Genomic DNA, 27,433 nt, shown 5'->3' on the forward strand with positions numbered 1-27,433 from the left:
TTTTTTTTTTAAAAAGGCCTGAGAGAGAGAGGCTTGTGTGAGCGGCTGGTGTTTTTCAGTATAGGAGGGCTGAAGAAAGAAACCTGGCCAGATGCTTTAGTCAAAGAAGACTAAAGGAAGCCTAGTTAAGATCCCTAGTTAAGGAAGGACTAGAGATCAGAGAGTTGATCGAGGGAAGATCAAATTGACAGGCTATTTGTAGTAGTGACACATTGTTCACTAGAGAGCTTCACCTCAGTGAAAGTTAGCCACAAACTGTGTTATCTGGAAGAGTGGACTGTATTATAAACCACGTGATATTCAAAGTTCCATAAGTTATTTAACAGCCTGCAACCATAAGCTTTGTACACAATAAACTTGTTATCTTTTGTTGAAAACCGTCTCATCTCAACTAATCTGCGTCTGTAGAGCCAGATCTCATTAGTGGTACTTCAAATACCTCACGTTGGTGGCAGTTACCTTAATTTACAAATAATAATTGGCCTCCTCCATAATATACTCTTCTACACAATTGAGGCCTGAGGTAAATTCCCTCCATAACATCCACATCTGTACAATTGGTGGCAGCGGTGAGATTAAAAGTGCCTGAGGTAAAATACCTCCATTATTAGGGTCTGCCGTTGCCAACCTCAGCAACACACAAGCACTTTCTGGTGATAGCGGTGGGGATCTTCAAAGCTAAAATCCCTATACCCTGTCCATCGTTGCGTTCGCATCTTCCCAGCTGTAAACATTAAAATGCACAATAAAAATAATTATATAAAAAAAGAAGTTTAATTGATTTTGTTATGGTTTTATTATCCAATTGTTTTTATTGTATTGAAATTGTATCTTCTGGTCTTGGAACCAATTGTGAACCGTTCCGAATTGCCTGTGGGCTGAGAGGGACAGTATATAAATACAGTAAATATGTAAATAAAGGAGAGGAAAGGGCAGAAAGGGGCCCGCCCACCCCGCTCTGGCCCTCGATGAGGCTCCCAAGTTAGAAAGTTTGCCCATACCGGATGTATGCAATATATTGTAGTTCAGAGATGCTAGAACACAATTTTCTCTGTTATTTTTGTTAAAATTCCTTGCACATTGCAACCCTCCGCCATCCTTAAAAGAGACCATTTGCCTCAGGAACTCTTTCCCAAAGGCCCTGATTGGGTTCAGGCTACTTTGGGAGTCGTGAGCCTCACTTCTTTCTTACTTACCAATCAACGGCTCAGCTTGGAAAATCCTATGCTTAGGATGTTTCTTTATCAAGTGTAACGAGAATAAATGAATAGCTAATGTTTATCTCTCTCTCTCTTTCCCTTTGACAGAACTAGATGAAATCTGCAAGCTTAGTATTCTCATCTAAGTGGATGAAGTCTGTCAAATTTCAAAGGGATACAAGGGATTTGTGCAAACAGATTTAAAAGTCTGATTCCTCTCTCTCTTTCTTTTAGGGGGAGTGACGGAGAACCGCACAAAACGCAACTTCATAGCGGAACTGGATGAAAAAGACATAGCGGTTTCATTTCAAGACTGCAATCCAGGTACAGCTCCGTTAAGGAGGCCGGTGGGTTCTTAAGGATTGCTTCTGTAGCAGAAAATACGATGCTGAAACAGCATGGCAGGTATAGAAAGGTCCTTGTACTATGCAAAGGAAGGGCTGAAAGTGTTAATAGGAAGGCAGCCAAAACAACAAAGGACCTGGAAAAACCATGAATTCCTGTGAGAAGTGGTTTAAGGAACTGTGTTTAGTCTGGAGAAGAGAACGTTGAGAGAAAGGGACCCGAGAACCAGGTTTAAATATCTGAAAATGGCAGAGCAGCTGGCCTGGATTATCTACGGATGGAACAAATCAAGAACTTTGGCCCAAAAGCAAGGCGCTGGCTGCTGGAGCTGATGAACAACTGCACTGCATCCTGTCAGATCCCCAAAATCTGGAGGAAAGCAAGAGACATAGCCATCTTGAAGCCAGGCAAAGACCGTAATGATCCAAAAAGCTACAGACCAATCTCCTTGTTGTGCCAGCTTTACAAAGTTCTGGAGAGACTAATTTTGCATAGAATTGTGGAAAAAATTGACCTATGTCTGATTCCACAGCAAGCTGGCTTCAGGAAAGGCAAAAGCTGCACATCGCAAGTGCTGAAACTGACTCAGCACATAGAAGATGGCTTTGAAAGGCAGCAGGTCACAGGAGCTGTCTTCATAGACCTGTCAGCAGCTCATGATACTGTGAACCACCGCCTCCTCCTGAGAAAAATGTATAATATCACAAAAGATTACCACCTCATGCGCCCTCATAGGAAACCTGCTACAAAACAGGAGCTTTTTTGTTGAGTTCAAGGGCCAGAGAAGCAGATGGTGGAAACAGAAGAATGGCCTGCCTCAGGGGAGCGTGCTTGCTCCATCCATGTTCAACACTTACACAATGACCAGCCACTGCCAGAAGGGACAGAGAGTTTCATCTATGCTGATGATCATGCCATCACCACTCAAGCAGGGAGCTCTGAAATGGTTGAACAGAAGCTCTCCGAAGCTCTAGGTGCTCTGACTGCCTATTACAGGGAAAACCAGCTGATCCCTAATCCATCTAAAACACAGACATGTGCGTTTCACATTAAGAACAGAGAAGCATCCTGAGCTCTGAGGATTACCTGGGAAGGAATCCCACTGGAGCATTGCAGTGCACCCAAATACCTGGGAGGAGTCACTCTGGACCGTGCTCTTACCTACGAGAAGCACTGCCTGAACATCAAGCAAAAAGTGGGTGCTAGAAACAATATTATACGAAAGCTGACTGGCACAACCTGGAGATCACAACCAGATACAGTGAAGACATCTGCCCTTGCACTATGCTGCTGAGAATGAATGCCCAGTGTGGAACACATCTCACCACACTAAAACAGTAGATGTGGCTCTTAATGAGACTTGCCGCATTATCATGGGGTATCTGCGCCCTACACCACTGGAGACACTGTTTAGCTAGTATTGCACCACCTGACATCCGCCGGGAAGTAGCAGCCAATAGTGAAAGGACCAAGGCAGAGACATCTCCAGCTCCCTTGTTTGGCTATCAGCCAGCACACCGACGACTTCTTATAGTAACACCAGAGGCACTCCAAGTGGCCAGCTACTGGTCAGAGGACATTTAATCAACTACCAAGTTTGCAAACTTTGTGATTTGTTTTTCTGTTTGTTTTTTTTAATGCAATACAACTGTTTAGTTCACTCCTACACGATAAATAAATAAATGGGAGCCCAAAGGAGTTTCTTTCTCTGGAGGTTTTTAAATACAGTCTGGATGGCCATCCGTCTGGGGTGCTTAGATTGTGTTTTCTTGTCTGTCAGATGAGACTTTTTGTGATCTCTTCCAACCCTGGTTCAGGATTATACTGTCATCATTGCTACGAACCAGCTCTCCTTGAAAACTGTTGCACAGCTTGCAATTTGGGTTTGAACAGTGCCCTTCATATGCAATTTCAGAGAGAGGTCGAAGCGTGATGTACTTTGCATCTTTCAACACAAAGACTAAATGCATTCCTTTAGAGCAAACATGTGCAAACTCTGGCCCTCCAGATGTTTCGGACTTCAACTCTCACAATTCCTAACAGCCTTGTGGGAGTTGAAGTGGGAGTTGGAAGTCCAAAACACCCCGAGGGTCCACATTTGCTCATGCCTGCTAAAACCCTTCTGAAGATGAACAAACACTCAATGCCCCCTTTGCTCTCCCCAGAGTTGTGCTATTTTGGGCTCTCTTGGCCAACGAGCCAGAGGATGGAACATTGGCGCAGCATGTAAATAAAACTTAATTGCGGAATCCGTCTTTGGCCAATGATGAGTGACCGTGTCAGCGGCCTCTAAATTGCAGCCTCAATGTTTAGACAGCCAGCCACGGTCCCAGAGACAGGGATTAACTCCTTAATTTGATCGATGAAACATCACCCGGAGCATTTGGAGAGCATCTTGAGGCGTACAGTGACGATGCGCCTTATTTGATCAGTGGCCGACCGACCGACCTTTCCCGACTTAGCAAAATAAATCCCGATTTAGATTGCCAGATAGAAGAAAGCTCATTTCTCTTCCAAGCCCATTCCAGAAACAGATTTGGCCTTCACATTGCATTTTCCCAAAAAGGACAAGAAGTCCATTTTCCTGGGTTTCTAGAAGGGGAAGACAGGCGAGTCCGTAATGCAAAGTGACAAAAGGCCCCACTGATACTCGGAAGACTAACAAAGGTATTTGAATGAGCTCTAATAAATGGGTTAGCCTTTAAAACACTACAAGACTCTGCCAAAGGGTAGAATGCTGTATAATACAACCTGGCTTCTATGTTCCATTGCTTAAGCTGCCTGGCATCAACACAAACAATGGGGCCACCCGTTAGACGCTTCTGCCACAGAACTTGAAAAACACACCACACAGAACAGAGAGAGGACAAAGTTGGTAGCTTAAGCTTTCATAGACTAAGTCCATTTTTTCAGATGCATGACTTAAGTCAGTGTTTCTCAACCTGGGGGTCGGGACCCCTGTGGGGGTCACGAGGGGGTGTCAGAGAGGTCGCCAAAGACCATCAGAAAACACAGTATTTTCTGTTGGTCATGGAGGTTCTCTTGTTGGTGGGTTCAGAATGCTCTTTTGATTGCACGTGAACTATAAATCACAGCAACTATAACTCCCAAATGTCAATGTCTATTTCCCCTAAACTCCACCAGTGTTCACATTTGGGCATATTGAGTATTCCTGGCAAGTTTGGTCAAGATCCATCATTGTTTGAGGCCACAGTGCTCTCTGAATGTAGGTGAACTACAACTCCCAAACTCAAAATCAATGCCCACCAAACCCTTCCAGTATTTTCTGTTGGTCATGGGAGTTCTGTGTGCCAAGTTTGGTTCAATTCCATCGTTGGAGGAGTTCAGAATACTCTTTGATTGTAGGTGAACTATATATCCCAGCAATGACAACTGCCAAATGTCTAAATTTGGGTGTATCGGGTATTTGTGCCAAATTTGATCCAGGGAATGAAAATGCATTCTGCATATCAGATATTTACATTATGATTCATAATAGTAGCCAAATTACAGTTATGAAGTAGCAATGGAAATAATGATATGGTTGGGGGTCACCACAGCATGAGGAACTGTATTAAGGGGTCACGGCATTAGGAAGGTTGAGAAACACTGACTTCAGTCTTCGTCCAGCAACACTTATTATGCTCCCAACTTCATTCTCTCGGTCTCTCGAGCACTATGAAATCCCTTTGCAGGCTGAGATCCCAGACTAAGGCGTTCTCTTTGAACTCTATCACACAGTATAGCTTAAGTTGGCAACTGCCACGACTGAAAGACATTTATCTCCTGGGGAAAAAGGACGGGAGCACCTCTTGTACTTTTAAAAATAGATCCTTTTCAAGCTGGAAAGAAAGATTCCAACAGAGAACACTGTGATGCAGAAGTCAGAATCGCTCCACCTTTCTTCAACACATGTATTCAAGCACTAATAATATAATCCAGACATGGGCAAACTTCATCCCTCCAGGGGTTTTGGACTTCAACTCCCAATAGCTTGCCAGCTGTTAGGAATTGTGGGAGCTGAAGTCCAAAACACCTGGAGGGCAAAAGTTTGCCCATGCCTGGTCTAGAGAATCAGGGTTGGACAGACTGATTAGAGGGGATGTGGTGCAGGCATGTACAGCATGCTCTAGGCCATCACCGCTCAAGAAGGGAGCTTTGAAATGGTGGAACAGAAGCTCTCAAAACCTTTAGGTGCTCTTACTGCCTATTACAGAGAGAACCAGCTGATTCCTAATCCATCTAAAACACAGATGTGCTTTCCATCTTAAGAACAGACAAGCATCTCACGCTCTGAGGATGACCTGGGAAGGAATCCCACTGGAGCATTGCAACACTCCACAATACCTGGGAGTTACTCTGGACCATGCTCTGATTGATAAGAACCACTGCTTGAATATCAAGCAAAAAGTGGGTGCTATTAATAGCGTGATAAGAAACCTGACTGGCACAACCTGGGGATCACAATCAGACACAGTGAAGACATCTGTCCTTGCACTTTGCTACTCTGTTGCTGAATATGCATGCCCAGTGTGGAATACATATCACCTTTTGGCATGTTTCTCTCTTTCACCCTCCATTCGTGCCTCTTCAAATTCTACAGGACTGCTGGTCACAGTGCTGACAAACGTGCCATGCCAACCCCAACCGGGGCCACCTTCCCCCTGGAAACCAATGCCCTCACTGCGAGAGAACATGCAGATCAAGAATAGGGCTCCACAGTCACCTACGTACCCACTGCCAGGACACCAATCTTGGAAGACAATCCTACTTGCGACAATGAGTGATCGCCTAAGTAAGTAACATCTCATCACATTAAAAAAGCGAATGTGGCTCTTTAATGAGACATGCTGCACTATCACAGGATGCCTACGCCCCACACCACTGGAGAAATTACACTGTTTAGCCAGTATTGCATCACCTGAGATCTGCCAGGAAGTAGCAACCAGTAATGAAAGGACCAAGGTACTGAAATCTCCGGCCCATCCTCTGTTGGGATATCAGCCAACATGCCAATGTCTTAATTAAGACACAGCTTCCTAAGATCAACAGAGATACTCCCAAGAACATCTCAGCAAGCGAGAGTCCAAAAGTGGCAGGCTAAAAGCCTGTTGTTCAAGTACTGTATATACTCAAGTATAAGCCTACTTTTTAACCCCTTTTTTAAGGCTGAAAAAGTCCCCCTCGGCTTACATTCGAGTCAATGTTATTTGTTATTTTATTCTGTTGTTGTTGTTATTATTATTTTATTACATTTATTATTTTACTCTATTATTATTACATGTATTATTTTACTCTCTTTATTATTATTGTAAGGATACATAAGCACATTTACCTTAAAGAAGGTTAGAATAATGGTTTTTATCTTAAATTAGTTTTATGTATATATTCAAAACATTTAGCCTACTGATGCATCAATTAATGTAATTTTATTGGTATCGATTTTTATTTTGAAATTTACCATTAGCTGCTGCGTTTCCCACCTTTGGCTTATACTTGAGTCAATCAGTTTTTCCAGTTTTTTTGTGGTAAAATTAGGTGCCTCAGCTCATATTTGGATCGTCTTATACTCAAGTATATACAGTATGTTATGTATGCATGTATGCATTTATACGTATTGTTGTTTTCTTTATCTGTTATTTTCTGTTGAATATTTGTATTAAAAACGGGGGAAATAAACTAAAGTTTTGCCAAGAACCAAAGAGCAATTATACCCATAGCATGTGCACACCTGTGCACAGCTCCAAGGTCAGAGCCAAGGCGAGCGGAGAGGCAGGAAAAACCCACGGCTTCTGAGAAAGCAAGATGTGGCCTCCCGGAAAAGGCTGCCCTCTACCATAAGCCAAGGTCTGCCCACAAACAGCTGCTTAAGACTGTCCGTTGGTGGATGACGGCCACTGGAAGCCCCGAGTGCGCTGCCAAGGGGCAACGCAACAGATGGCAAGCTGACATACAAGCAGAATCATTAATTACGCTCCCGTAATAGTCTCGGGGCGCTGAGAAGGAACATGCTGCCTGGCTAGAAGTGGTACATGTCAGATAAATGACACTCCGCCATGCCCACGTGTGTCTCTGGCTGCTGCTGAGTTCTGGCCCATGGTCAATGGCTATTTATACCTGCTTTTCTGTTCTCTGATATCAAGAAAATACATGTTTAAATCATTGAACTTCATAAACAGTTATTACAGGGTTGAAAAAGGACTGAGAAGATTTCAGTATTACGATAATTTGCAAAGACATCTCTCGAAGAATGGGTGACTCATACACCTCCTTAGCACGTCAAGCAAGGCTTCACAAAACACAAAAAATAGTATCTGTTACTGGCATTGAGAAAGGGAAAGTGCTGTCTGGCCATCTGATCCATCCTTCAAGGAAGATAGTATTTTAAGGCTTCCCCCTTGAACATTATCTGGGCACAGCTCAAGCTTCAGGGTCTGGGTCTGCCAACTCCCTTTCCATCATGCCTGCCCCACAGTTTTGCAGTAGATGCTTGTGGTGCTATCCCACATTATAGCGGAGCAGAGAAAGCTGTGTCTGAAGCAGCAATGTGTGTTCTCTCATTTTGGGCACATGCCATGCAAACACAAGAGCGGCAGTTCCCTCTAAGATGCACACAGAGTGACAAAGGACACGTGTCTTCAGGCATGACGACTTATTCCCAGTATGCAGTACAGAGACTCTTTAAAGAACTGGCACAGGAGCAGAAAGAGGGAAGCCTTTGAGCCCCCGCCTGCGCGACACTCACTTCCAGCTTCTTCTCCTTCTCCGTCAGCACGTCCTTCTGGTTCTGCGTGTACTCAATCAGCATGCGTGCCAGCTGGCGCCGGTCCTCCAGCTCCGCCGCCAGGCGACCATTGTACTCCGCGAGTAGCAAACACGCCTCGTCTACCGTCTTTGAAAGGCGCTCCGCAGCCTCTTTGTCTGGGAAGAAAAAGGGGCAAAGAATTTACACGGGCTCCTTGCAAACCCTTTTGTGCCAATGACACAAAAACAGCAACCCTCTTCCCCTGGCAGCTTCTCCTCTGTGGTGGATTTGCGATGGAGAGGAGCTCATGCTGACGGACAAGCAAAGTGACCATTGCCTTTAAAGAGAGATGGAGGCATACGAGCACTGACCCCTCCTGATGCTCATGGAGACTCTTCAACTTGGTGCATTTGCATTTTTCAGGAGAGCCAAAAAGGCATTGCCAGGGCTAGCTATGCCCAGAAGGACGGCAAAAGGCCGACCGGCAGCAGGAAATGGCAGTGTCCCAAGGGACAACAGCTCAGAAAGGAGAATCCAACCAAAAGGCCAACAGCACTGCAGCTATACAACCTCATGTTTGGTGAGGACGTATCAGAGGGCCTTCTTGGCGGCTGCTCCAATCTGTGGCATTCCTTCCTTTTCCCATCAGCCAAAGGCCATTTTATTTCCACAAGCTTCCTCCCTCCCTCCTTTTCCTCCTTCCTTCCCCTTCATTTCCTTCCCTCCCTCCTTTCTTCATCCCCCTCCTTCCTTCCCCTCCTTCCTTCCTTCTCCTTCCTTCCTCCCTCCCTTCCTGTCCCTCCTTCTTTCTTTTCCTTCCTTCCTTTCTTTCCCTCCCTCCCTTCCTTTTTCCTTCCTTCCTTCCTGTCCCTCCTTCCTTCCTTTCCTTCTTTCTATGTAAGATATAAATACAATATTAAATGGAAGGGACAGTCAAGGGTATCGAGAAGTAACGAGAGAAGGAGGGAAAGAAGGAAAGAATGAAAGAGAAGCAAGGAAGGAGAGAAGGAAATAAAAAAGTGAAAGGAAAAAAAGAGGGAAGGAAGGAGAGAAGGAACGAAAGATAGGAAAGGAAGGAAGTAGCCAAAGAGCAAAGAAAGGGAGGAAAGAAACAGGTAGAGATGGAAGAAAGATGAGAGATAGGGAAAGAAAAAGAGGAAAGGAAGAAAAGAGGGAAGGGAGGAGAGAAAGAGGGAGGGAAGGTTGGCCACAGCAACGCATGGCGGGTACAGCTAGTGATCAATATAATAATAATAATAATAATAATAATAATAATAATAATAATATCTTCATTTATATCCCGCTTTTCTCCTTTACGGGGCCCAAAGAGGCTAACAACATATTAAAATCATGTAAACAACAATCCAAATACTTTGATGATAAGTATAAAACATAATAAAATAAACAGTTTGAAACAACGACAATACACATTCACATTCTTCTAGCATCATGTCAGATTATACTGCACTTTGTTCCAGCCCATAACCATTACAGTGTTTCAAGTTTGCAGATGACACCAAATTATCTAAAAAGTGGCTGGGAATCAATTGTTCCACTACATGTTGCTGGATTGCAGCTCACAGCATCCATGCTTTACTGGCTATGTTGGCTAGGGTTTGTCAAAACTGGTCATGGCAAAGTGACTGTGGGAGTTGAAGTCCAAAGTACCTGGATGGCTGAAGTTTGCCCTTGCCTGCTCTAGAGCCAACCTCAAAACATGCTTTGTCCTCCTCCGCACTCGAGTAAGGGTTTGCTTTGCTTTCTCACCTGTAATCTTCTCTAATAGGGACACGTCTTGAACCTCTTGGGGGAGGGAGGCTATTTTCTGCCGTACCGTGGCATCGCCCGAGGCGGCGTTTTCCAGATCTTGAAGGGCTTTGATCAAGTCCTCCGTCTGCACAAGAGAGGCATGAAAAGGAGATCAATGACCATTTTGAGAACCACAGCTGCCACGATGCTTCTGACATACATCACAGGCACTTTTCAAAAAGATCTCCCTCTCAAGGCAGTTGTTAGGTTTCCTATGATAGTTTATTCACATTCTGGGAAATACACACACACACACTAAGCATAACAAAAATACTCCCTGCACTTATTTCCTGGTACAATAAACACATTTCTGCCACACCGGGCATTTATTTACCAGCAAAGATTCAATTCTGAAAAATCCGAAGAGTTCCAATCTCTTTATTGCCTTCCCCCTTAGAAAATAAAAAGCAACGGCTGAATCAGGATGTGGGTGGGTATACTTTATTTACTTGGGCGATCCCTTATTGGCATAGTAGGATAGTCTTCCAGGATCAGTGTTCTGGTGGGTCCGTAGGTGACTGTGGAGCCCTCTTCTTGACCTGCATCTTCTCTCGCAGTGAGGGCATTGGTTTCCAGGTGGAAGGCGGTCCCGGTCGGAGTTGGCTTGATGCACCTTCCTCTTGGCACGTTTCTCTCTTTCGCCCTCCATTCGTGCCTCTTCAAATTCTGCAGCACTGCTGGAAACAGCTGACCTCCAGCTGGAGCGCTCACGGGCCAGGGCTTCCCAGTTCTCAGTGTCTATGCCGGAGTTTTTAAGGTTGGCTCTTAACCCAATCTTTAAATCTCTTTTCCTGCCCAACAACATTCCGTTTTCTGTTCTTGAGTTTGGAGTAGAGCAACTGCTTTGGGAGACGGTGGTCGGGCATCTGGAAAACATGGCCAGTCCAGTTGATGGCGGAGGACCATCGCTTCAATGCTGGTGGTCTTTGCTTCTTCCAGCACGCTGGCGTTTGTCCGCCTGTCTTCCCAAGAGATTTGCAGGATTTTCCGGAGGCAGCGCTGATGGAATCGTTCCAGGAGTTGCGTGTGACGTCTGTAGACAGTCCATGTTTTGCAGGCGTATAGCAGGGCTGGGAGGGCAATAGCTTTATAAACAAGCACCTTGGTATCCCTACGGATGTCCCGGTCCTCAAACACTCTCTGCTTCATTCGGAAAAACGCTGCACTCACAGAGCTCAAGCGGTGTTTATATATTCAATCCCAAGACTTTGATTTCTAGATGAAATATTATAATGGAAGCAAGAGGCCATGGAATGCATGTTGTGTGTAGATACCACCACATGGCTCTACCAAACTTGGTGTAGATACCAAGTTGTGTGTAAATACCACCACATGGCTCAACCAAAGGCATGGGCCAACTTGGTGTAGATACCAAGTTGTGTGTAAATACCACCACATGGCCCGACCAAAGGCATGGGCCAACTTGGTGTAGATACCAAGTTGTGTGTAGATACCACCACATGGCTTGATCAAAGGCATGGACCAACTTGGTGTAGATACCAAGTTGTGTGTAGATACCACCACATGGCTTGATTAAAGGCATGGGCCAACTTGGTGTAGATACCAAGTTGTGTGTAGATACCACCACATGGCTCGACCAAAGGCATGGGCCAACTTGGTGTAGATACCAAGTTGTGTGTAGATACCACCACATGGCTCGACCAAAGGCATGGGCCAACTTGGTGTAGATACCAAGTTGTGTGTAGATACCACCACATGGCTCGACCAAAGGCATGGGCCAACTTGGTGTAGATACCACCACATGGCTCTACCAAAGGCATGGGCCAACTTGGGCCCTCCAGGTGTTTTGGACTCCAACTCCCACAATTCCTGGTAGGAATTGTGGGAGCTGAAGTCCAAAACACCTGGAGGGCCCAAGTTGGCCCATGCCTGATCTACCACGTTGTTTAGGAAATTACTTGTTTTGTGCTAATGTAGGAACTTTGATCATGCAGAAGAGCAGGCGTGACGCCTCTCTGCTGTCCTCCTGCATCCTGTGTTGAAGTTTGCTCAGACTTCACCTGGGAAAAACCCTGGGGCCAGTTTTGGGCAACAACATTCAAGGAGAATATTGACAAGATAGGTATCTGCTGGGAGGGTTTGGATTGTATCTTCCTGCCTGGCAGAAAGAAGGGGGTTTGATTGGATGGCCTCTTGGGGTCTCTTCCAGCTCTAGGATTCTATGAGCTCAAGGTTTGCTCCTTACAAAGCTTTGTGCCTCTTATTACAACTCCCTTGCAAGCTGGACAGAGTAGGCCCGGGCCCACTGTGCCATCTGCCGTGTCAATATTTGCATGCCTCAGGACTCCTATGAGAACCCAGACCGCCGACAGCAATCACAGAAAATGTGGAGAGCTTTTTCTTCTGGTCCAAACAACAGACAACCTTGGGGCTCAGCGGGGCAGTGAACCCAAGTTTAATGAACTTCCCGAGACTGTCTATTAGCCACACAAATTAAATCACAGCCTGCTGGGTTGCAGCAAGCTGCCTGCCTGGCTTTGAGCAATTCTTTCTTCTTTTTTATTTTGTGGCCAGCGTGGCAATTTCAAGGGATAATATTTGTTTTATGTTCTCTCTTTCAAGCCCCGTTTCATGCTCTCCCTCCCTTTGTGCGCTCCAATGGCTTTCGGCAAAGAAGTGGAGCTGCAGCCCTTGTCAATGGCACCCCCAAGAGATGCCCAAATGGATGGGATGAGCACCGAGAAATATGTGTCCTGCTGCAAACTAGACTGGGATTTGGTAATTGGTTTTGATAATGATGGGGGCATTTATCAATGTTGGGTTTTATTAATAGAATGTTATTAAAAGCAGAAGTGTGCTTATACAATATCATATAAATGGAACAGACTAATGAGGGAGAAAAACTATCAGATAGTGAGTGAGAGATTAGTTTTGCTTGTGTGTGTGTGTACTTGTGTGTTTTACTCCTGTGCTTATGTTTGGTTAATGATAGTAGGTATTTTTAGCTGTAGTGCTAGATCAGCAGTGATTAGAATGTAGTATTTTTTAAAAAAAAAGCCAAAAAGGATAATCTGTGTAACATTTTGTCTCCTGTGCTATGTTAAAGGTAAAGGTAGTCCCCTGACATTAACACCAGTCATGTCTGACTCTGGGGTGTGGTGCTCATCTCCATTTCTAAGCCGAAGAGCTAGCGTTGTCCGTAGACACCTCCAAGGTCATGTGGCTGGCATGACTGCATGGAGCGCCATTACCTTCCCGCCGGAGCGGTACCTATTGATCTACTCACATTTGCATGTTTTCAAACTGCTAGGTTGGCAGAAGCTAGGGCTGACAGCGGAAGCTCACGCCGCTCCCCAGAATCGAACCTGCGACCTTTCGATCAACAAGCTCAGCAGCTCAGTGCTTTAACCCACTGCGCCACAGGGGGCTCCGTGCTATGTTAATAATATAATATAATGTAATATAATATATTGTATATTCATATAATATTTATAATATTATAATGTAATGCAATATAATACTAATACTACGATATTATAATCATATATTTATATTTATTTTATTTCATATCAAAAGCATTGCATAAATTAGTATAAAACCGATAAAATAGAAGGTATGCAGGCGGCTAGATATCTTTTGACCAAAAACGGGCAACAGCAACGGCATTGTCTGTAGCCTACAACATTTTTTCCTCTGTACATGAGGCAGGGCACAATGGAAAAGCATACAGATGCTTTTTAAATATTTAAATTACATTATTTATTTATTTATTTATTTATTTATTTATTAGTGGGGACTCGGAGCAGCTTACATGGGGCCAAGCCCGGACAACATATTACAGCAATAAAATCAAAGCATAAACAACAAACAACATGTAATATTACTAATAATATTACAATATAATGGTATAATACAATATAGTAATATTTAATACTGATACTGTACTATGCTAATAATATATATTGTATGTACATTTATCTTGTAAGCCGCTCTGAGTCCCCTTCAGGGTGAGAAGGGCAGCATATAAATGTCATAAAAAATAAATAAATATTGTATGAGTGTGTGTGTGATTGGAAAAAAAAATTAAAAAATAAAAATACAAAAGAGAAGGGGGCATGAGACCCAGGCTTAAATATATGAAAGCATGTCTCTTTGAGGAAGGGACAAGCTTGTTTTCTGCTGCTCTACAAAATGAGACACAAAACAAGAATTATTCAACTTCCAGGAAGGAGTGCGGTGGAGTCTCCTTCTCTAGAGGTTTTTAAGAAGGTGCTAGATTGCCATCTGTTGGGAGGGCTTTGCATTTTCCTGCATGAAAAGTTTGGCTAGATGGTCTCTTCTGTCTCTAAGATTCTACATTCATCTTTTCCCTGCAAAACCCCGTTGCAGACCTACCAGAAGGGGCCCCGCATTGGGGTCCGGGGGGGAGTAGCTCCCAGGGTAATCGTCATCTTCCTCCTCTTGTATTTGCTGAAATGTCCGCTTCAAGGACTTCTTCTCCTCTGTAACTGAAAACACAGACTCCTTCAAGGACTTTTTCTTCTCTGCAACCGAGAACAGACATTGAGGTTAGCAATGAGGTCATGCAAGAGCACTTTTGTGGCTGGGGAGGGATGCCAGGCACTGTTTCCATTTCCTTTGGGAAACGGGGACTAGGTTTGCACATTTTAAAACCACAGTTCTCCTGCCAAGATTCATTCTATGCCAGCCACCATGTGGCAGAGTAAGCCTGCTACCCTTGAGCTTGCTGGAAAGAAAACAAGGAGCCTCAGCATTCATTTCTTTTGATTTGAATTATACACTGAGTAAATTGCAATTATGCCTACAAGCATGAGCCAGACTCCTGCTTAGGTATTACCCTAGCAGTGGCAGAGTTGCCCGCTTCTAGACAAGGAAAGCACACAGAACCATCTGGCTTTAAGTTATCTACACTGAAACCTTAGAATCATAGAATCCTAGAGTTGGAAGAGACCTCCTGGGCCATCCAGTCCAACCCCATTCTGCCAAGAAGCAGGAATATTGCATTCAAATCACCCCTGACAGATGGCCATCCAGCCCCTGTTTAAAAGCTTCCAAAGAAGGAGCCTCCACCACACTCCGGGGCAGAGAGTTCCACTGCTGAACGGCTCTCACAGTCAGGAAGTTCTTTCTCATGTTCAGATGGAATCTCCTCTCTTGTAGTTTGAAGCCATTGTTCGGCGTCCTAGTCTCCAAGGAAGCAGAAAACAAGCTTGCTCCCTCCTCCCTGCTAGAAAGCAGCCAGCATCAAAGGGCTTTTGAGGTCTTAGTGGACCACAAGCCAAACGTGAGTCCAAAACCCAATAAATTCCAGGTGGCATCATCAGGAACGTAGTGTCTCGATCAGGCATGGGCAAATTTGGGTCCTCCAGGTGTTTTGGACTTCAACTCCCACAATGTCTAACAGCTGGTAGGCTGTTAGGAATTGTGGGAGTTGGAGTCCAAAATACCTGGAGAGTCCAAGTTTGCCCATGCCTGATCTAGATCCAGGGACGTCATAGTACTTCTATATTCTACCTTGCTCAGGTCTCACCTGGAGCAACACTGTGTTTAGTTCTAAGTGCCACAATTCACGTAGAAGATAAACAAGAAGAGAGTGTCGGAATTAGTTAAAGGTCTAGAAATCATGAATCCTCCCGAGAAAAAGCAGAGAGAGCTGGGAATGGTGAACTTGGGGGGGGGGGGGAGGCTGTGAGAAGGGGAGAGCAATGTTTTAATATTTGAAAAGAGGGGACAAACTGGTTTTCTGCTGCTCTACAGAGACCAGGACAAAATGGAGCAAGGATTCCAACCCCAGGAAATGACTGCCCTTGAATATGAGGAAGAACCTCCTGATGGCAGGAGCTGTTCAGTAGTGGGATATGCTGATTCAGAGAGTGCAGAATCTGTCAGGATTTAATAATAATAATAAACTTTATTTATACCCTGCGACCATCTCCCTGATGGAGACTCAGAGCAGCTTACATGAGGCCAAGCCCAAACAACAAATTACAACAGAGTAAAACTGAAAAAACGCAAACCGAAAACACAATCAATAAACAACAACAACATAATTACATAAAGCATGTGAATACATAACAATATAAAATTACAATAAGCACAAACACAATGACAATGGGCGGGATTTGGAAATTAACTGAGCAGGTGGTTAGGAAGTTCTGCCCCAGCTTACTTGTCCGAACGCATCCACCCTTACGTCCTATCTCGTAATCTAAAATCTTCCGGAGAGGCCCTGCTCTCGCTCCCGTCAATTGCACATATGCGTCTGGCGGGGACGAGAGACAGGGCCCTCTCGGCGGTGGCCCCTCGCCAATGGAACACTCTCCCAAATGAGGTAAGATCTGCTCCCTTCCTCCTGGCTTTCAGAAAGAAATTAAAATCATGGCTTTGGGACCAGGCCTTCAGACAGTAGATGTTTGTAGAGTTTAAAGGACATGGACTAGAATGACAATACTAGTGTATTGAATATAGGAACATGGAACAACGGATTATGAGATTGGATCTTGATTCTACCTATGAGACGCTAATGAGATGTTATAGTCATGTTTAACTGATTGTTTATTATATCATTGTTTTTCACTGTTTTTTAACTCTTTTTATGATGTTGAGCATTGAATTTTGCTATTGTTAACCGCTTTGAGTCACCCAAGGGCGGAGAAAAGCAGTATATAAATGAAGTAAATAAATAAATAATAAATAAATAAATTTTCAAAGTGATAACAGGGTTAATACTTCTGGTCTAACCACCTGCAAAAGAGTTAAGAAACTGTAATTACATTGCGATGGTTAATGTAATGGAAGTGGTACATAGGTTATAGTTATCCCGAGTAAGCTTGATGAAGGTTGTTGAAGGACAGGTGGTGGTTTGGAAAACTGCTGCTGTGAGTAAGGAGGAAGAAACTGTAAACTCTGTATGTTTTGTATAGTGCTGCATCAGAGGAGAAAGAAAAGCCTTCCTGCTTATATGGGAAAGAACAAAAGTCACTGAGTGTTTTGTTGTTCAAGTAGAAGACCACGACAATGGTGGTTTTGGATATCTGGTTCCTTAACTGTAACTAACAGAGTAACTTTCACAAGAAGAGGACTTTTATAATTGCACAGTACCCTTGACAGAAATCTCCATCTCTGGGTATTTTGAAACTGAGGCAGGATGGCCCACTGTCAGGAGGGACTTGATGTTGTCCTCCTGAATGGCAGAATGAACTCGGACTGGATGGCCTCTGGGGGTCCCTTCCAAACTCTATGATTCTATAAGAAACAAAACCAGGCATTGCTCCTGGATGCTGCTGGAAGTCTATTCAAGAGGGAGAAATGTCATTTTTCGTGGTGTTTGTGCAGGAAATTGAAAGGGCGGCCATGGATGCTATCAATAAAGAACTTGGATGAAAGTTCACAAGGGCCCAAAATTACTAATTCACAGACTGCAGAGCTCAAGATCTGGGTGGTAAAGGTACTTTCCTCTGTCTTGGATCTCATGTTGAGGGAACGAAGGGGTGCAAAATAAATAAGGGGTGATGTCATCAGACAGCGGATGTGGCTCTTAATGAGACATGCCGCATTATCATGGGCTGTCTGCGCCCTACACCACAGGAGAAATTTCACTGTTTAGCCGGCATTGCACCACCTGACATCCTCCGGGAAGTAGCAGCCACTAGTGAAAGGACCAAGGCAGAGACATCTTAAGCTCATCCCGTTTGGGTATCAGCCAGCACGTCAATGACTTAAATCTAGAAATAGTTTTCTAAGATCTACAGAGACACTCGCTGGAACACCTCAGCAAGCGAGAGTCCAAAGGTGGCAGGCTCAAACCCAGCACCTCAACCAATGGCTGATACCCAATGAGAGACTCCCCCCTGGGCACACAGAAGACTGGGCGACTTGGAAGGCCTGAACAGGCTGCGCTCTGGCACCACGAGATGCAGAGCCAACCTCAAGAAATGGGGTCACAAAGTGGAATCCATGACATGCGAGTGTGGAGAAGAGCAAACCACTGACCACCTGCTGTAATGCAGCCTGAGCCCTGCTACATGCACAATGGAGGACCTTCTTGCGGCAACACCAGAGGCACTCCAAGTGGCCAGATACTGGTCAAAGGACATCTATTCAATTACCAAGCTTGCAAACTTTGTGTTTTGTTTGTTTGTTTGTTAAAAAATGCAATACAACTGTTTGGTTTGCTCCTGACACGATAAACAAATAAATCAGACAGCACAGTTCAAGGAGACGCATGCTCTCAACTTTCCCAGGCAAAAGGTAATATAGGGACTGGCTACTGCAATGGTTGGCTAGGTCAGCGCAACTGGACCCAAGCTGCAGCCCTAGCTCCCACCCTTTGCTTCCCTTGGATGAATCAATCCCTTCACCTGCAGTATCCGCAAAGGGCACAACACGCCAGGTTTACAAAAGGGTTTTTTGTTAAGGGATATCAGTACAAAGTTATCTTTGCCAGGAGAATAATATGCTGCCTGGTATTCATGCCTGCCTATTCAACAGGAGGAAAGGCTGAACCTGCTGCCTCTCGCAGATACGAGGAGCACTGAGCAAATGAATTCAGATCGATTTTGCAGCATCTCCCCGGGGAAGAGGGAAAAGGGTTGTATATTTCTTCAAGAGGGTGAAGATAAGGGATGCGTGCCCACAAAACAACCTCCACACGGAGCTGTATCAGCCTTCCCATCATCAAATAACTTCTTGGGTACAAGGGGGATACAATGCTTCAGCCTTCCCCTGACTGCCACAATAGAACCCGTATTTCAATTTCCTCCCTCTCTCTACCCATCACTACGTTCGCTGTTTCTGTTCCCATCTTTTGAGAGAAGTCTGCTCTTTTCCACTTTCTTTTACTAGAGCAAGTTACTAGGGGTATTTTTTTAAGTAAGGTCCGTTTTGTTGTAGACACTAGTAGTTCGCACGCATATTGCAACGAGCACGTGCGTCGTGTACCGGCATGCCTCGGGAACACCTGTGCTCAGTTTTCGCTCTGTAGCTCACCTGCACGGTTCTGTTCAGTGCTTTAAAAACGTTTAAGACTATCAACTCACCCTCCGCATGTGAGGTTCACTCAGTGATACGGTTTTTGTCAGGAAGAAACCTCCCTGCTACAGAAATTCATCGACAGATTTGTGAAGTGTACGGGGATACTGTTAGGAGTGAAAGCAAAGTGCGTAAGTGGGTACGACAATTCAAAGATGGCCGTGACAACGTCCATGATGAGGACCGCTCCGGTCGCCCTTCTTTGATTACAGTGAACTCTTGGTTATCGGAGCAGGCGGCAAGTTTTCATGAAGAGGGGTATTTTAAAATTGGTTCAGAGGTATGATAAGTGTTTGAATAAACTTGGCAACTATGTCGAAAAATAGAGTGAAGTATGTACTTTCTGAAAATAAATTTACTTTTTTGAAATAAACTTTCGTTGTGTACTTATGTTTAAACGGACCTTACTTAAAAAATACCCCTCATAGTTGCTTGGATTGTGCATTCCTTGAAGAAAGTCCCAAGAAGTAACTTGGTGGGGGACAGATTTGGGACCGAAAAGCCATACAGGTGGACCAAATTTGCCGATGAGACCAAATTGGGAGAACTAATACTCCAGAGGACAGGATCCGGATTTAAAATGACCTGGATCAGAGAGCTCATTAGCCAAAACTAACCAAAATATGAATTTCAGCAGGGAAAAATGTCAGATTGTACACTTCAGAAGAAAAAATATAATTGCACAAATATAAGGTGGAAGACACCTGGCAAACATAAGGCAGATAAAACCATCTGGTTGTAAGCCCTGCGCATTTCTTTATTTATTTATTGTATTTGTATACCGCCTTTCTCAGCCAATCTGCGACTCAAGGCGGTTTCCAACAAATCAGTACACATTAAAACATAATACAGATTAAAACATTAAACAATATAAAACACCACAAAAGCAATAAAAACAACATCATTAGCGTCTCATTATTATCAAGCATTGTCCAGTTCCATTGTCAAATGTTCAATTTCCTATATTAGATACTCTGTATTTGTAAACGCTTGCTCGAACAGCCATGTTTTAACTTGCCTCCGAAACGTTAAGAGGGAGGGAGCAGATCTAATCTCCCTAGGGAGGGTGTTCCATAGCCGAGGGGCCACCACTGAGAAGGCCCTTTCTCTCGTCCCTGCCAAAGGTACTTGAGACGAAGGCAGGACCAAGAGCAGGGCCTCCCCAGATGATCTTAGAGTCCTCGATGGTTCGTAAGGGGAGACACGTTCAGACAGGTAAGTTGGGCCAGAACTGTTTAGGGCTTTATAGGCCAAAGCCAGCATTGTGACACCTGGCTTGGAAACAGCCCATTTGAAAGGGATCTGGGAGTCTTGGTAGATCACACGATAAACCTGAGTCTGCAGTGTGATGGGGCAGCTAAAAATGTCAATTCAATTCTACACTGCATCAAAAGGAGCATAGTGTCTAGATTGAGGGACGCCATACTCCCACTGGAATAACCGTGTGCAGTTCTGAGCACCGCAATTCAAGATGTGGGCAAAATAAAAGGTATCTAGAGAAGGAACACTAAAATGGTTCAAGAGCTGGAAACCACGAACCAGACTACAGAGAGAAGCCATTGAAATCCACAATTTCAATAGAAAGCAGGAAACCATGAAAATGAATAAAATCTGGCTACCAGTTATTAAAAACTCTAAAATCGGGACAGTAAATAAAGAACACCAGTCAGAAACAGAGGAATTCTAGATAGGAAACAAAGAATCAGGATCAGCTAAACACCTCCCAACAAAGGATTTCTCCAGGCAGGAGGCAGCTAGGCTTTGAAGCTGCAAGGTCATTCCATGTTAATCAATTACAACACTCACACTCACCTCCAATAGACAAGAGTTTTTTCTCCCACCCTGGACCTTCCACAGATATATAAACCTCCCTTGCCTAGTTTCCAACAGACCTCTCAACCTCTGAGGATGCCTGTCGTAGGTGTGGATGAAACATCAGGAGAGAATGCTTCTGGAACATGGCCATGCAGCCCAGAAAATTCACAGCAACCCAAATACAAAACCCTTTGAGGAGTAGCTTCAGGAGCAAGGGATGTTTAGGTTGGAGAAGAGAAGATGAAGGGCGGACATGATCGCAATGCTTCAATATGTGACAGGCTGCCACACTGAGGAGAGGATCAGCTTGTTTTCTGCTGCTCCTTAGACTAGGACACAATGGAGCAAGGGATTTAATCTGCAAGAAGAGAGATTCCACTTCAATATTAGGAAAAAAAACTTCCTGATGGTAAGAACTGTCCTCGCAGGATAGTGGGGTCTCCTTCTCTGGACGCTTTCAAGCAAATGGTCATCTGTTGGAAGGCTTTGGTTGTTTTCTCCTGCATGGAAAAATGGTCTGGTCTGGACAGAACCCAGGATCTTTTTGAACTCTATGGTGATGCTTTGCAGAGACAAATAAGATCCTGCCAGCGAGGTGAGACTAAGGGAGCAACAGGGAACAGCTTCAACGTGGAAGTGAAGGTGAAAGTCCTCCCGCTCCATGACAGCTGTCAAGGCGGCCAGCGGGACACCTGCTGCAAAGACGTCCTAATCGGATGCTTGTTAGAGAGGCGCATGGAAAGACTCAACAGACTGACAGTCTAGCCACTCTGCTGTCAGCCTGGCACTGAGTTTTGCTGTCAGTTGGCATGATGGCAGGCAGGCCTCATCACCCAAGAGGCTGTTCTGACGGCCGCTTGCCGCTTGTTCTGAAATGGATGGAGGGCCCATTCGCAACAGCTTATTCTGTCCAGGACAAACCAGGGGTGAGCTTTCTGCCTTCAAGACGCTGGGCACATCCTGATCGACAGATAATTCAGGTTTTACAGAAGTGAAAAGCAAAAACACCAGCTTTGGGGTGATACCATGCTCCAACCAGGAGCCAGGGGTTCAGAGCAAAACTGGAGAGCAGTCTCACCCTCTGGTGCCTCCTGAGAGGCAAACACAACTCTGCAAGTTCCAGCTCCTCCAATACAGTAAGAATCAGGCCAAACAGTTTTGCCCATTTGGGCACATTTTGTCTGGAAAAGATATGCTTTATGAAAGATACAGAATGGGGGACACATGGCTCGATCTTGATAGATTAGAGAGATGATGGGCCAAAACTAACAAAATGAAGTTCAACAGTGACAAATGCAAGATACTCCACTTTGGCAGGAAAAACGAAATGCAAAGATACAGAATGGGGAACAATACCTGGCTCAAGAGCAGCCGTTTATTTTCCGAGCCCAATTTAAGGTGCAGGTGCTTACCTACAAAGCCCTGAACGGTTTGGGACCACCCTACCTGCGTGACCGTATCGTTGTCTACGAACCCACACGCTCACTCCGGTCATCTGGAGAGACCCTGCTCGTGATCCCACCCGCGTCACAAGCGCGCTTGGTGGGGACACGAGACAGGGCCTTCTCTGTGGTGCCCCCCCCCTCTGGAATGTCCTCCCGAAAGCCCCTACATTGGCAGTCTTCAGGAAGAACTTGAAAACCTGGCTGTTCCAATGTGCCTTTTCAGACTAGGAACCCCAGTACCAAATCCCAGAAGCACTTTAGTTAGAACCAAGATCACCGCACACCGCACTTATACTATAATCCCATATCCCTCCGACACATCAGCACTTTAATCCTGTACCCCTACTCTGGCCGGCTCAGTTTTAATAATGTCTTGTTGTACTGCTTTTGTTATTGTTTTTGCTTAACTGTTTTATTTGCTAGGTACTGTATTGTTGTATTGTGTCGGCCTCAGCCCGTTGTAAGCCGCATCGAATCCCTTGGGAGATGCTAGCGGGGTACAAATAAAGTTATAATAATAATAATAATAATAATAATAATACATGTGAAAAAGATCTTGGAGTCCCCGTGGACAACAAGTTAAACATGAGCCGACAATGTGATGTGGTGGCAAAAAAAGCCAATGGGATTTTGGCCTGCATTAATAGGAGCCTAGTGTCTAGAACTAGGGAAGTCATGCTCCCCATGCTCTATTCTGCCTTGGTTAGACCACATCTGGAATATTGTGTCCAGTTCTGGGCACCACAACTCAAGAGAGATATTGACAAGCTGGAATGCGTCCAGAGGAGGGCGACTAAAATAATCAAAGGTCTGGAGAACAAGCACTATGAGGAGCGGCTTAAGGAAATGGGCATGTTTAGCCTGAAGAAGAGAAGGCTGAGAGGAGCCATGACAGCCATGTATAAATACGTGAGAGGAAGTCATAGGGAGGAGGAAGCAAGCTTCCTTTCTGCTTCCCTGGAGACTAGGACGTGGAACAATGGCTTCAAACTACAAGAGAGGAGATTCCATCTGAACATTAGGAAGAACTTCCTGACTGTGAGAGCCGTTCAGCAGTGGAACTCTCTGCCCCGGAGTGTGGTGGAGGCTCCTTCTTTGGAAGCTTTTAAGCAGAGGCTGGATGGCCATTTGTCAGGGGTGATTTGAATGCAATATTCCTGCTTCTTGGCAGGGGGTTGGACTGGATGGCCCAGGAGGTCTCTTCCAACTCTTTGATTCTATTCTATGATTCTATGTGAGAGCCATTCAGCAGTGGAACTCTCTGCCCCGGAGTGTGGTGGAGGCTCCTTCTTTGGAAGCTTTTAAACAGAGGCTGGATGGCCATCTGTCAGGGATGATTTGAATGAAATTTTCATGCTTCTTGGCAGGGGGTTGGACTGGATGGCTCATGAGGTCTCTTCCAACTCTCATGATTTTATGATTCTGTATCCTATTTTACTAGATCCACCAACAAAATACTGACAGAGGTCTGCAGCCTGTCCAGGGGAGAAGTGCGGTCATAATGTGAAGGGCATTATCAGAAAAACCCACAGAGACAAATAAGATCCTGCCTCCAGGAGCTTACAGTTCAACAGAGACTGGTTTCAGGATGGAAGTGAATGTGAAAATCCTTCTGCTCGGTGACAGCTGTCAGGGCAACCAGTAGGACACCTGCTGCAAAGACGTCCCAATTGGATGCTTGTTAGAAAGGCACATGGAAAGGCTCAGCAGACTGACAGTCCACTGACTCCGCTGTCAGTCTGGGCTGATGGCAGGCAGGCCGGATCACCCCAGGGGCCGTTCTGACAGCGGCTTGCAGCATGAAAGTCTGCCACTTGCTCTGAAATGGAGGGAAGTCCCTTTGGCAAACTGCTTGTTCTGAACAGTATGTCCAGGGCAAGCCAGGGCTGAGCTTTCTGCCTTCAAGAAACCAGGCACATCCCAATCCACACAGGGTTTATGATATACGGAAGTGAAAAGCAATACCACTACCTAGGGGAGAGACCATGCTCAGGGGTTCAGTACTCAAATCCACACACTCAAATTAAATCAAATACAACACCGCCTGAGCTCTGCGAGTGCAGCATTTTCCCAAATGAAGCAGATAATGTTTGAGGACCGGGACATCCGTAGGGAGACCAAGGTGCTTGTCTATAAAGCTATTGTCCTCCCAACCCTGCTATATGCCTGTGAGACGTGGACTGTCTACAGACGTCACATGTAACTCCTAGAACGATTCCATCAGCGCTGCCTCCGGAAAATCTTGCAAATCTCTTGGGAAGACAGGCGGACAAACGTCAGTGTGCTGGAAGAAGCAAAGACCACCAGCATTGAAGCGATGGTCCTCCAACATCAACTCCGCTGGGCCGGCCACGTTGTCCGGATGCCCGACCACCGTCTCCCAAAGCAATTGCTCTACTCTGAACTTAAGAACGGAAAATGGAACGTTGGTGGACAGGAAAAGATATTTAAAGATGGCCTCAAAGCCAACCTTAAAATCTCTGGCATAGACACTGAGAACTGGGAAGCCCTGGCCCTTGAGCGCTCCAGTTGGAGGTCAGCTGTGACCAGCAGTGCTGTAGAATTCGAGGAGGCACAAGTGGAGGGTGAAAGAGAGAAACGTGCCAGGAGGAAGGCGCGTCAAGCCAACCCTGACCGGGACCACCTTCCACCTGGAAACCAATGCCCTCACTGCGGAAGAAGATGCAGAGCAAGAATAGGGCTCCACAGCCACCTACGGACCCACAAGGAAATCCATAATGGAGGACCATCTTACTCGTCCAATGAGGGATCGGCTAAGTAAGTAAGTAAGTACTCAAATCCACACAAATGAATTGTACAATATGTACACGTAGAGCAAAAAAAAAAAAAATGAAATACACAGATATAGGATGGGTGACACTTGGACTGAAAACAGTCCACATGAAAGGGATCTAGGAGTCTTAGTGGGCGACAAGTTGAACATGAGCCAAGAGTGTGATGTAGCAGCTTAAAAGGCCAATGCAATTTTAGTCTGTATCATGAGTCTAATGTTGTGATCAAGGGTTGTTCTCCAGTGTGCCTTCCCAGAATAAGGAAAACTCTTGGCAATATGTCCTCAAATGCACTTTAACATTGATTCAGGATTGTCTGTGCGCCCCCATCTTTCTTTGAAAACCCTATCCTAGTTGTACCCTACCTTGTTCATGCCCAGCACTATTTTTAAATTTTTTAATTATTACATTTGGCCCTGCCATAGGTTTTTTAAAATGCTTGTATGTTATTGTCATTGTTTATTTTTTGTTTATGAGATTTATTTTAACTGTTTTGTATTGATTATTTTGTTATTGCTTTCGTGTATTGATGTACTGCGGGCTTGGCCTCATGTAAGCCACACCAAGTCCCTTGGAGAGATGGTAGCAGGGTACAAATAAATTATTATTATTATTATTATTATTATTATTATTATTATTATTATTATTATTATAAGGGAAGTCATGGTACCATTCTTTTCCGCTTTGGCCAGATCTCACCTGGAATAATACTGTGTCCACTTCTGGGCAAAGCAATTTAAGATGGAAAGTATAATAGAATCATAGAATCAAAGAGTTGGAAGAGACCTCCTGGGCCATCCAGTCCAACCCCCTGCCAAGAAGCAGGAATATTGCATTCAAATCACCCCTGACAGATGGCCATCCAGCCTCTGCTTAAAAGCTTCCAAAGAAGGAGCCTCCACCACACTCCGGGGCAGAGAGTTCCACTGCTGAACGGCTCTCACAGTCAGGAAGTTCTTCCTCATGTTCAGGTGGAATCTCCTCTCTTGTAGTTTGAAGCCATTGTTCCATTGCGTCCTAGTCTCCAGGGAAGCAGAAAACAAGCTTGCTCCCTCCTCTCTGTGGCTTCCTCTCACATATTTATACATGGCTATCATATCCCCTATCTAGAGAATCTAGAGGATGGCCAAAATGGTCAAACGTCTGGAAACAACAAATCCCCGTGAAGAATAGCTTAGGGAGCTGGAAATGCTCAGCTTGGAGGAAAGAAGGCTGAGAGGGGACATGATAGATGTTTCAATATACTGAGGAGGGGGAAAACTTGTTTTTAAATCATTTTATGTACATGCGGCCCACTCACTGTCATTATGTTTGGTTTACTGGTTTTTTTAATGTTTTGTGTATATTGTTTATATGCTTATGTGTTTTATACCTTAATGTTATGTTGTTTATTTTAAGATCTTCTGGAGGGGCCCTGCTCTCGGTCCCACTACCCTCGCAATCGCGTCTGGTGGGGGACGAGGGACAGGGCCTTCTCGGTGGTGGCCCCTCAGCACGGGAACTCTCTCCCATTGGAGATTAGAACTGCCCCTTCTCTCCTGACCTTTAGAAAGTTGGTGAAAACCTGACTCTGGAATCTGGCATTTGATGAGTGAGTCAATAACTCTTGACCACACGGACGGATGGTGATGAATTGTGATTTTATTCTGACGAATTGGCCTTATGTAATTATATGTGTGTATTTTAATGTGTTTTTATATTAGTGTATTAGAGGATGTGATGTTTTAAACTATTGTGTATGAATCCTCTGTTGTAAACCGGCCTGAGTCCCTCGTCGGAGGTATATAAAAGTTCTAAATAAATAATAATAAATAATATTTTATTACAATTTGTATCTTATTGTATTGTAATTTGTTGTGCGGGCTTGGCCTCATGTAAGCCGCTCCAAGTCCCCATTGTGGGATATGGTGGTAGGGTATAAATAATAATAATAATAATAATAATAATAATAATAAAGCTTTATTTGTACCCCGTTACCATCTCCCCAAGGGACTCGGTGTGGCTTACATGAGGCCAAGCCCACAGCACATCAATAAACAAAGGTGATAAGGAATAGTCAATACAAAACAGTTAAAATAAACTCAAAAACAGAAAATACACAATAAGCAATAAACAATAACATTATCAATAACATACAGCATTTAAAACCTATGGCCTAAATAAAGTTTATTATTATTATTATTATTATTATTATTTATTATTTATTTTCTGCTGCTCCAAGGACACCATGCAGCGATGGATTCAAATTGCAAGAGAAGAGATTCCACCTAA

At 44.5% G+C, this 27,433-nt stretch overlaps 1 protein-coding gene across 2 annotated transcripts in view; it reads right to left on the minus strand.

Moving 5' to 3' along the window:
• The window catches only part of RPRD1B (regulation of nuclear pre-mRNA domain containing 1B), an 81,584-nt gene that overhangs the window by 32,937 nt on the left and 21,214 nt on the right, over window positions 1-27,433 (minus strand). Inside the window, exons 4-6 of one of the 2 annotated variants that reach the window (XM_060771810.2) lie at window positions 14,455-14,567; window positions 10,057-10,183; window positions 8,290-8,465 (exon numbers count right to left, since the gene is read on the minus strand). In XM_060771810.2, coding sequence (XP_060627793.1) covers window positions 8,290-8,465; window positions 10,057-10,183; window positions 14,455-14,567 — 416 coding nt within the window. Of the gene's footprint in view, window positions 1-8,289; window positions 8,466-10,056; window positions 10,184-14,454; window positions 14,604-27,433 lie in introns of both variants that reach the window. The other variant, XM_060771809.2, reaches the window with a different exon arrangement.

Source organism: Anolis sagrei, chromosome 4 (assembly GCF_037176765.1).
Source record: "Anolis sagrei isolate rAnoSag1 chromosome 4, rAnoSag1.mat, whole genome shotgun sequence".
Lineage (NCBI taxonomy): Eukaryota > Metazoa > Chordata > Lepidosauria > Squamata > Dactyloidae > Anolis > Anolis sagrei.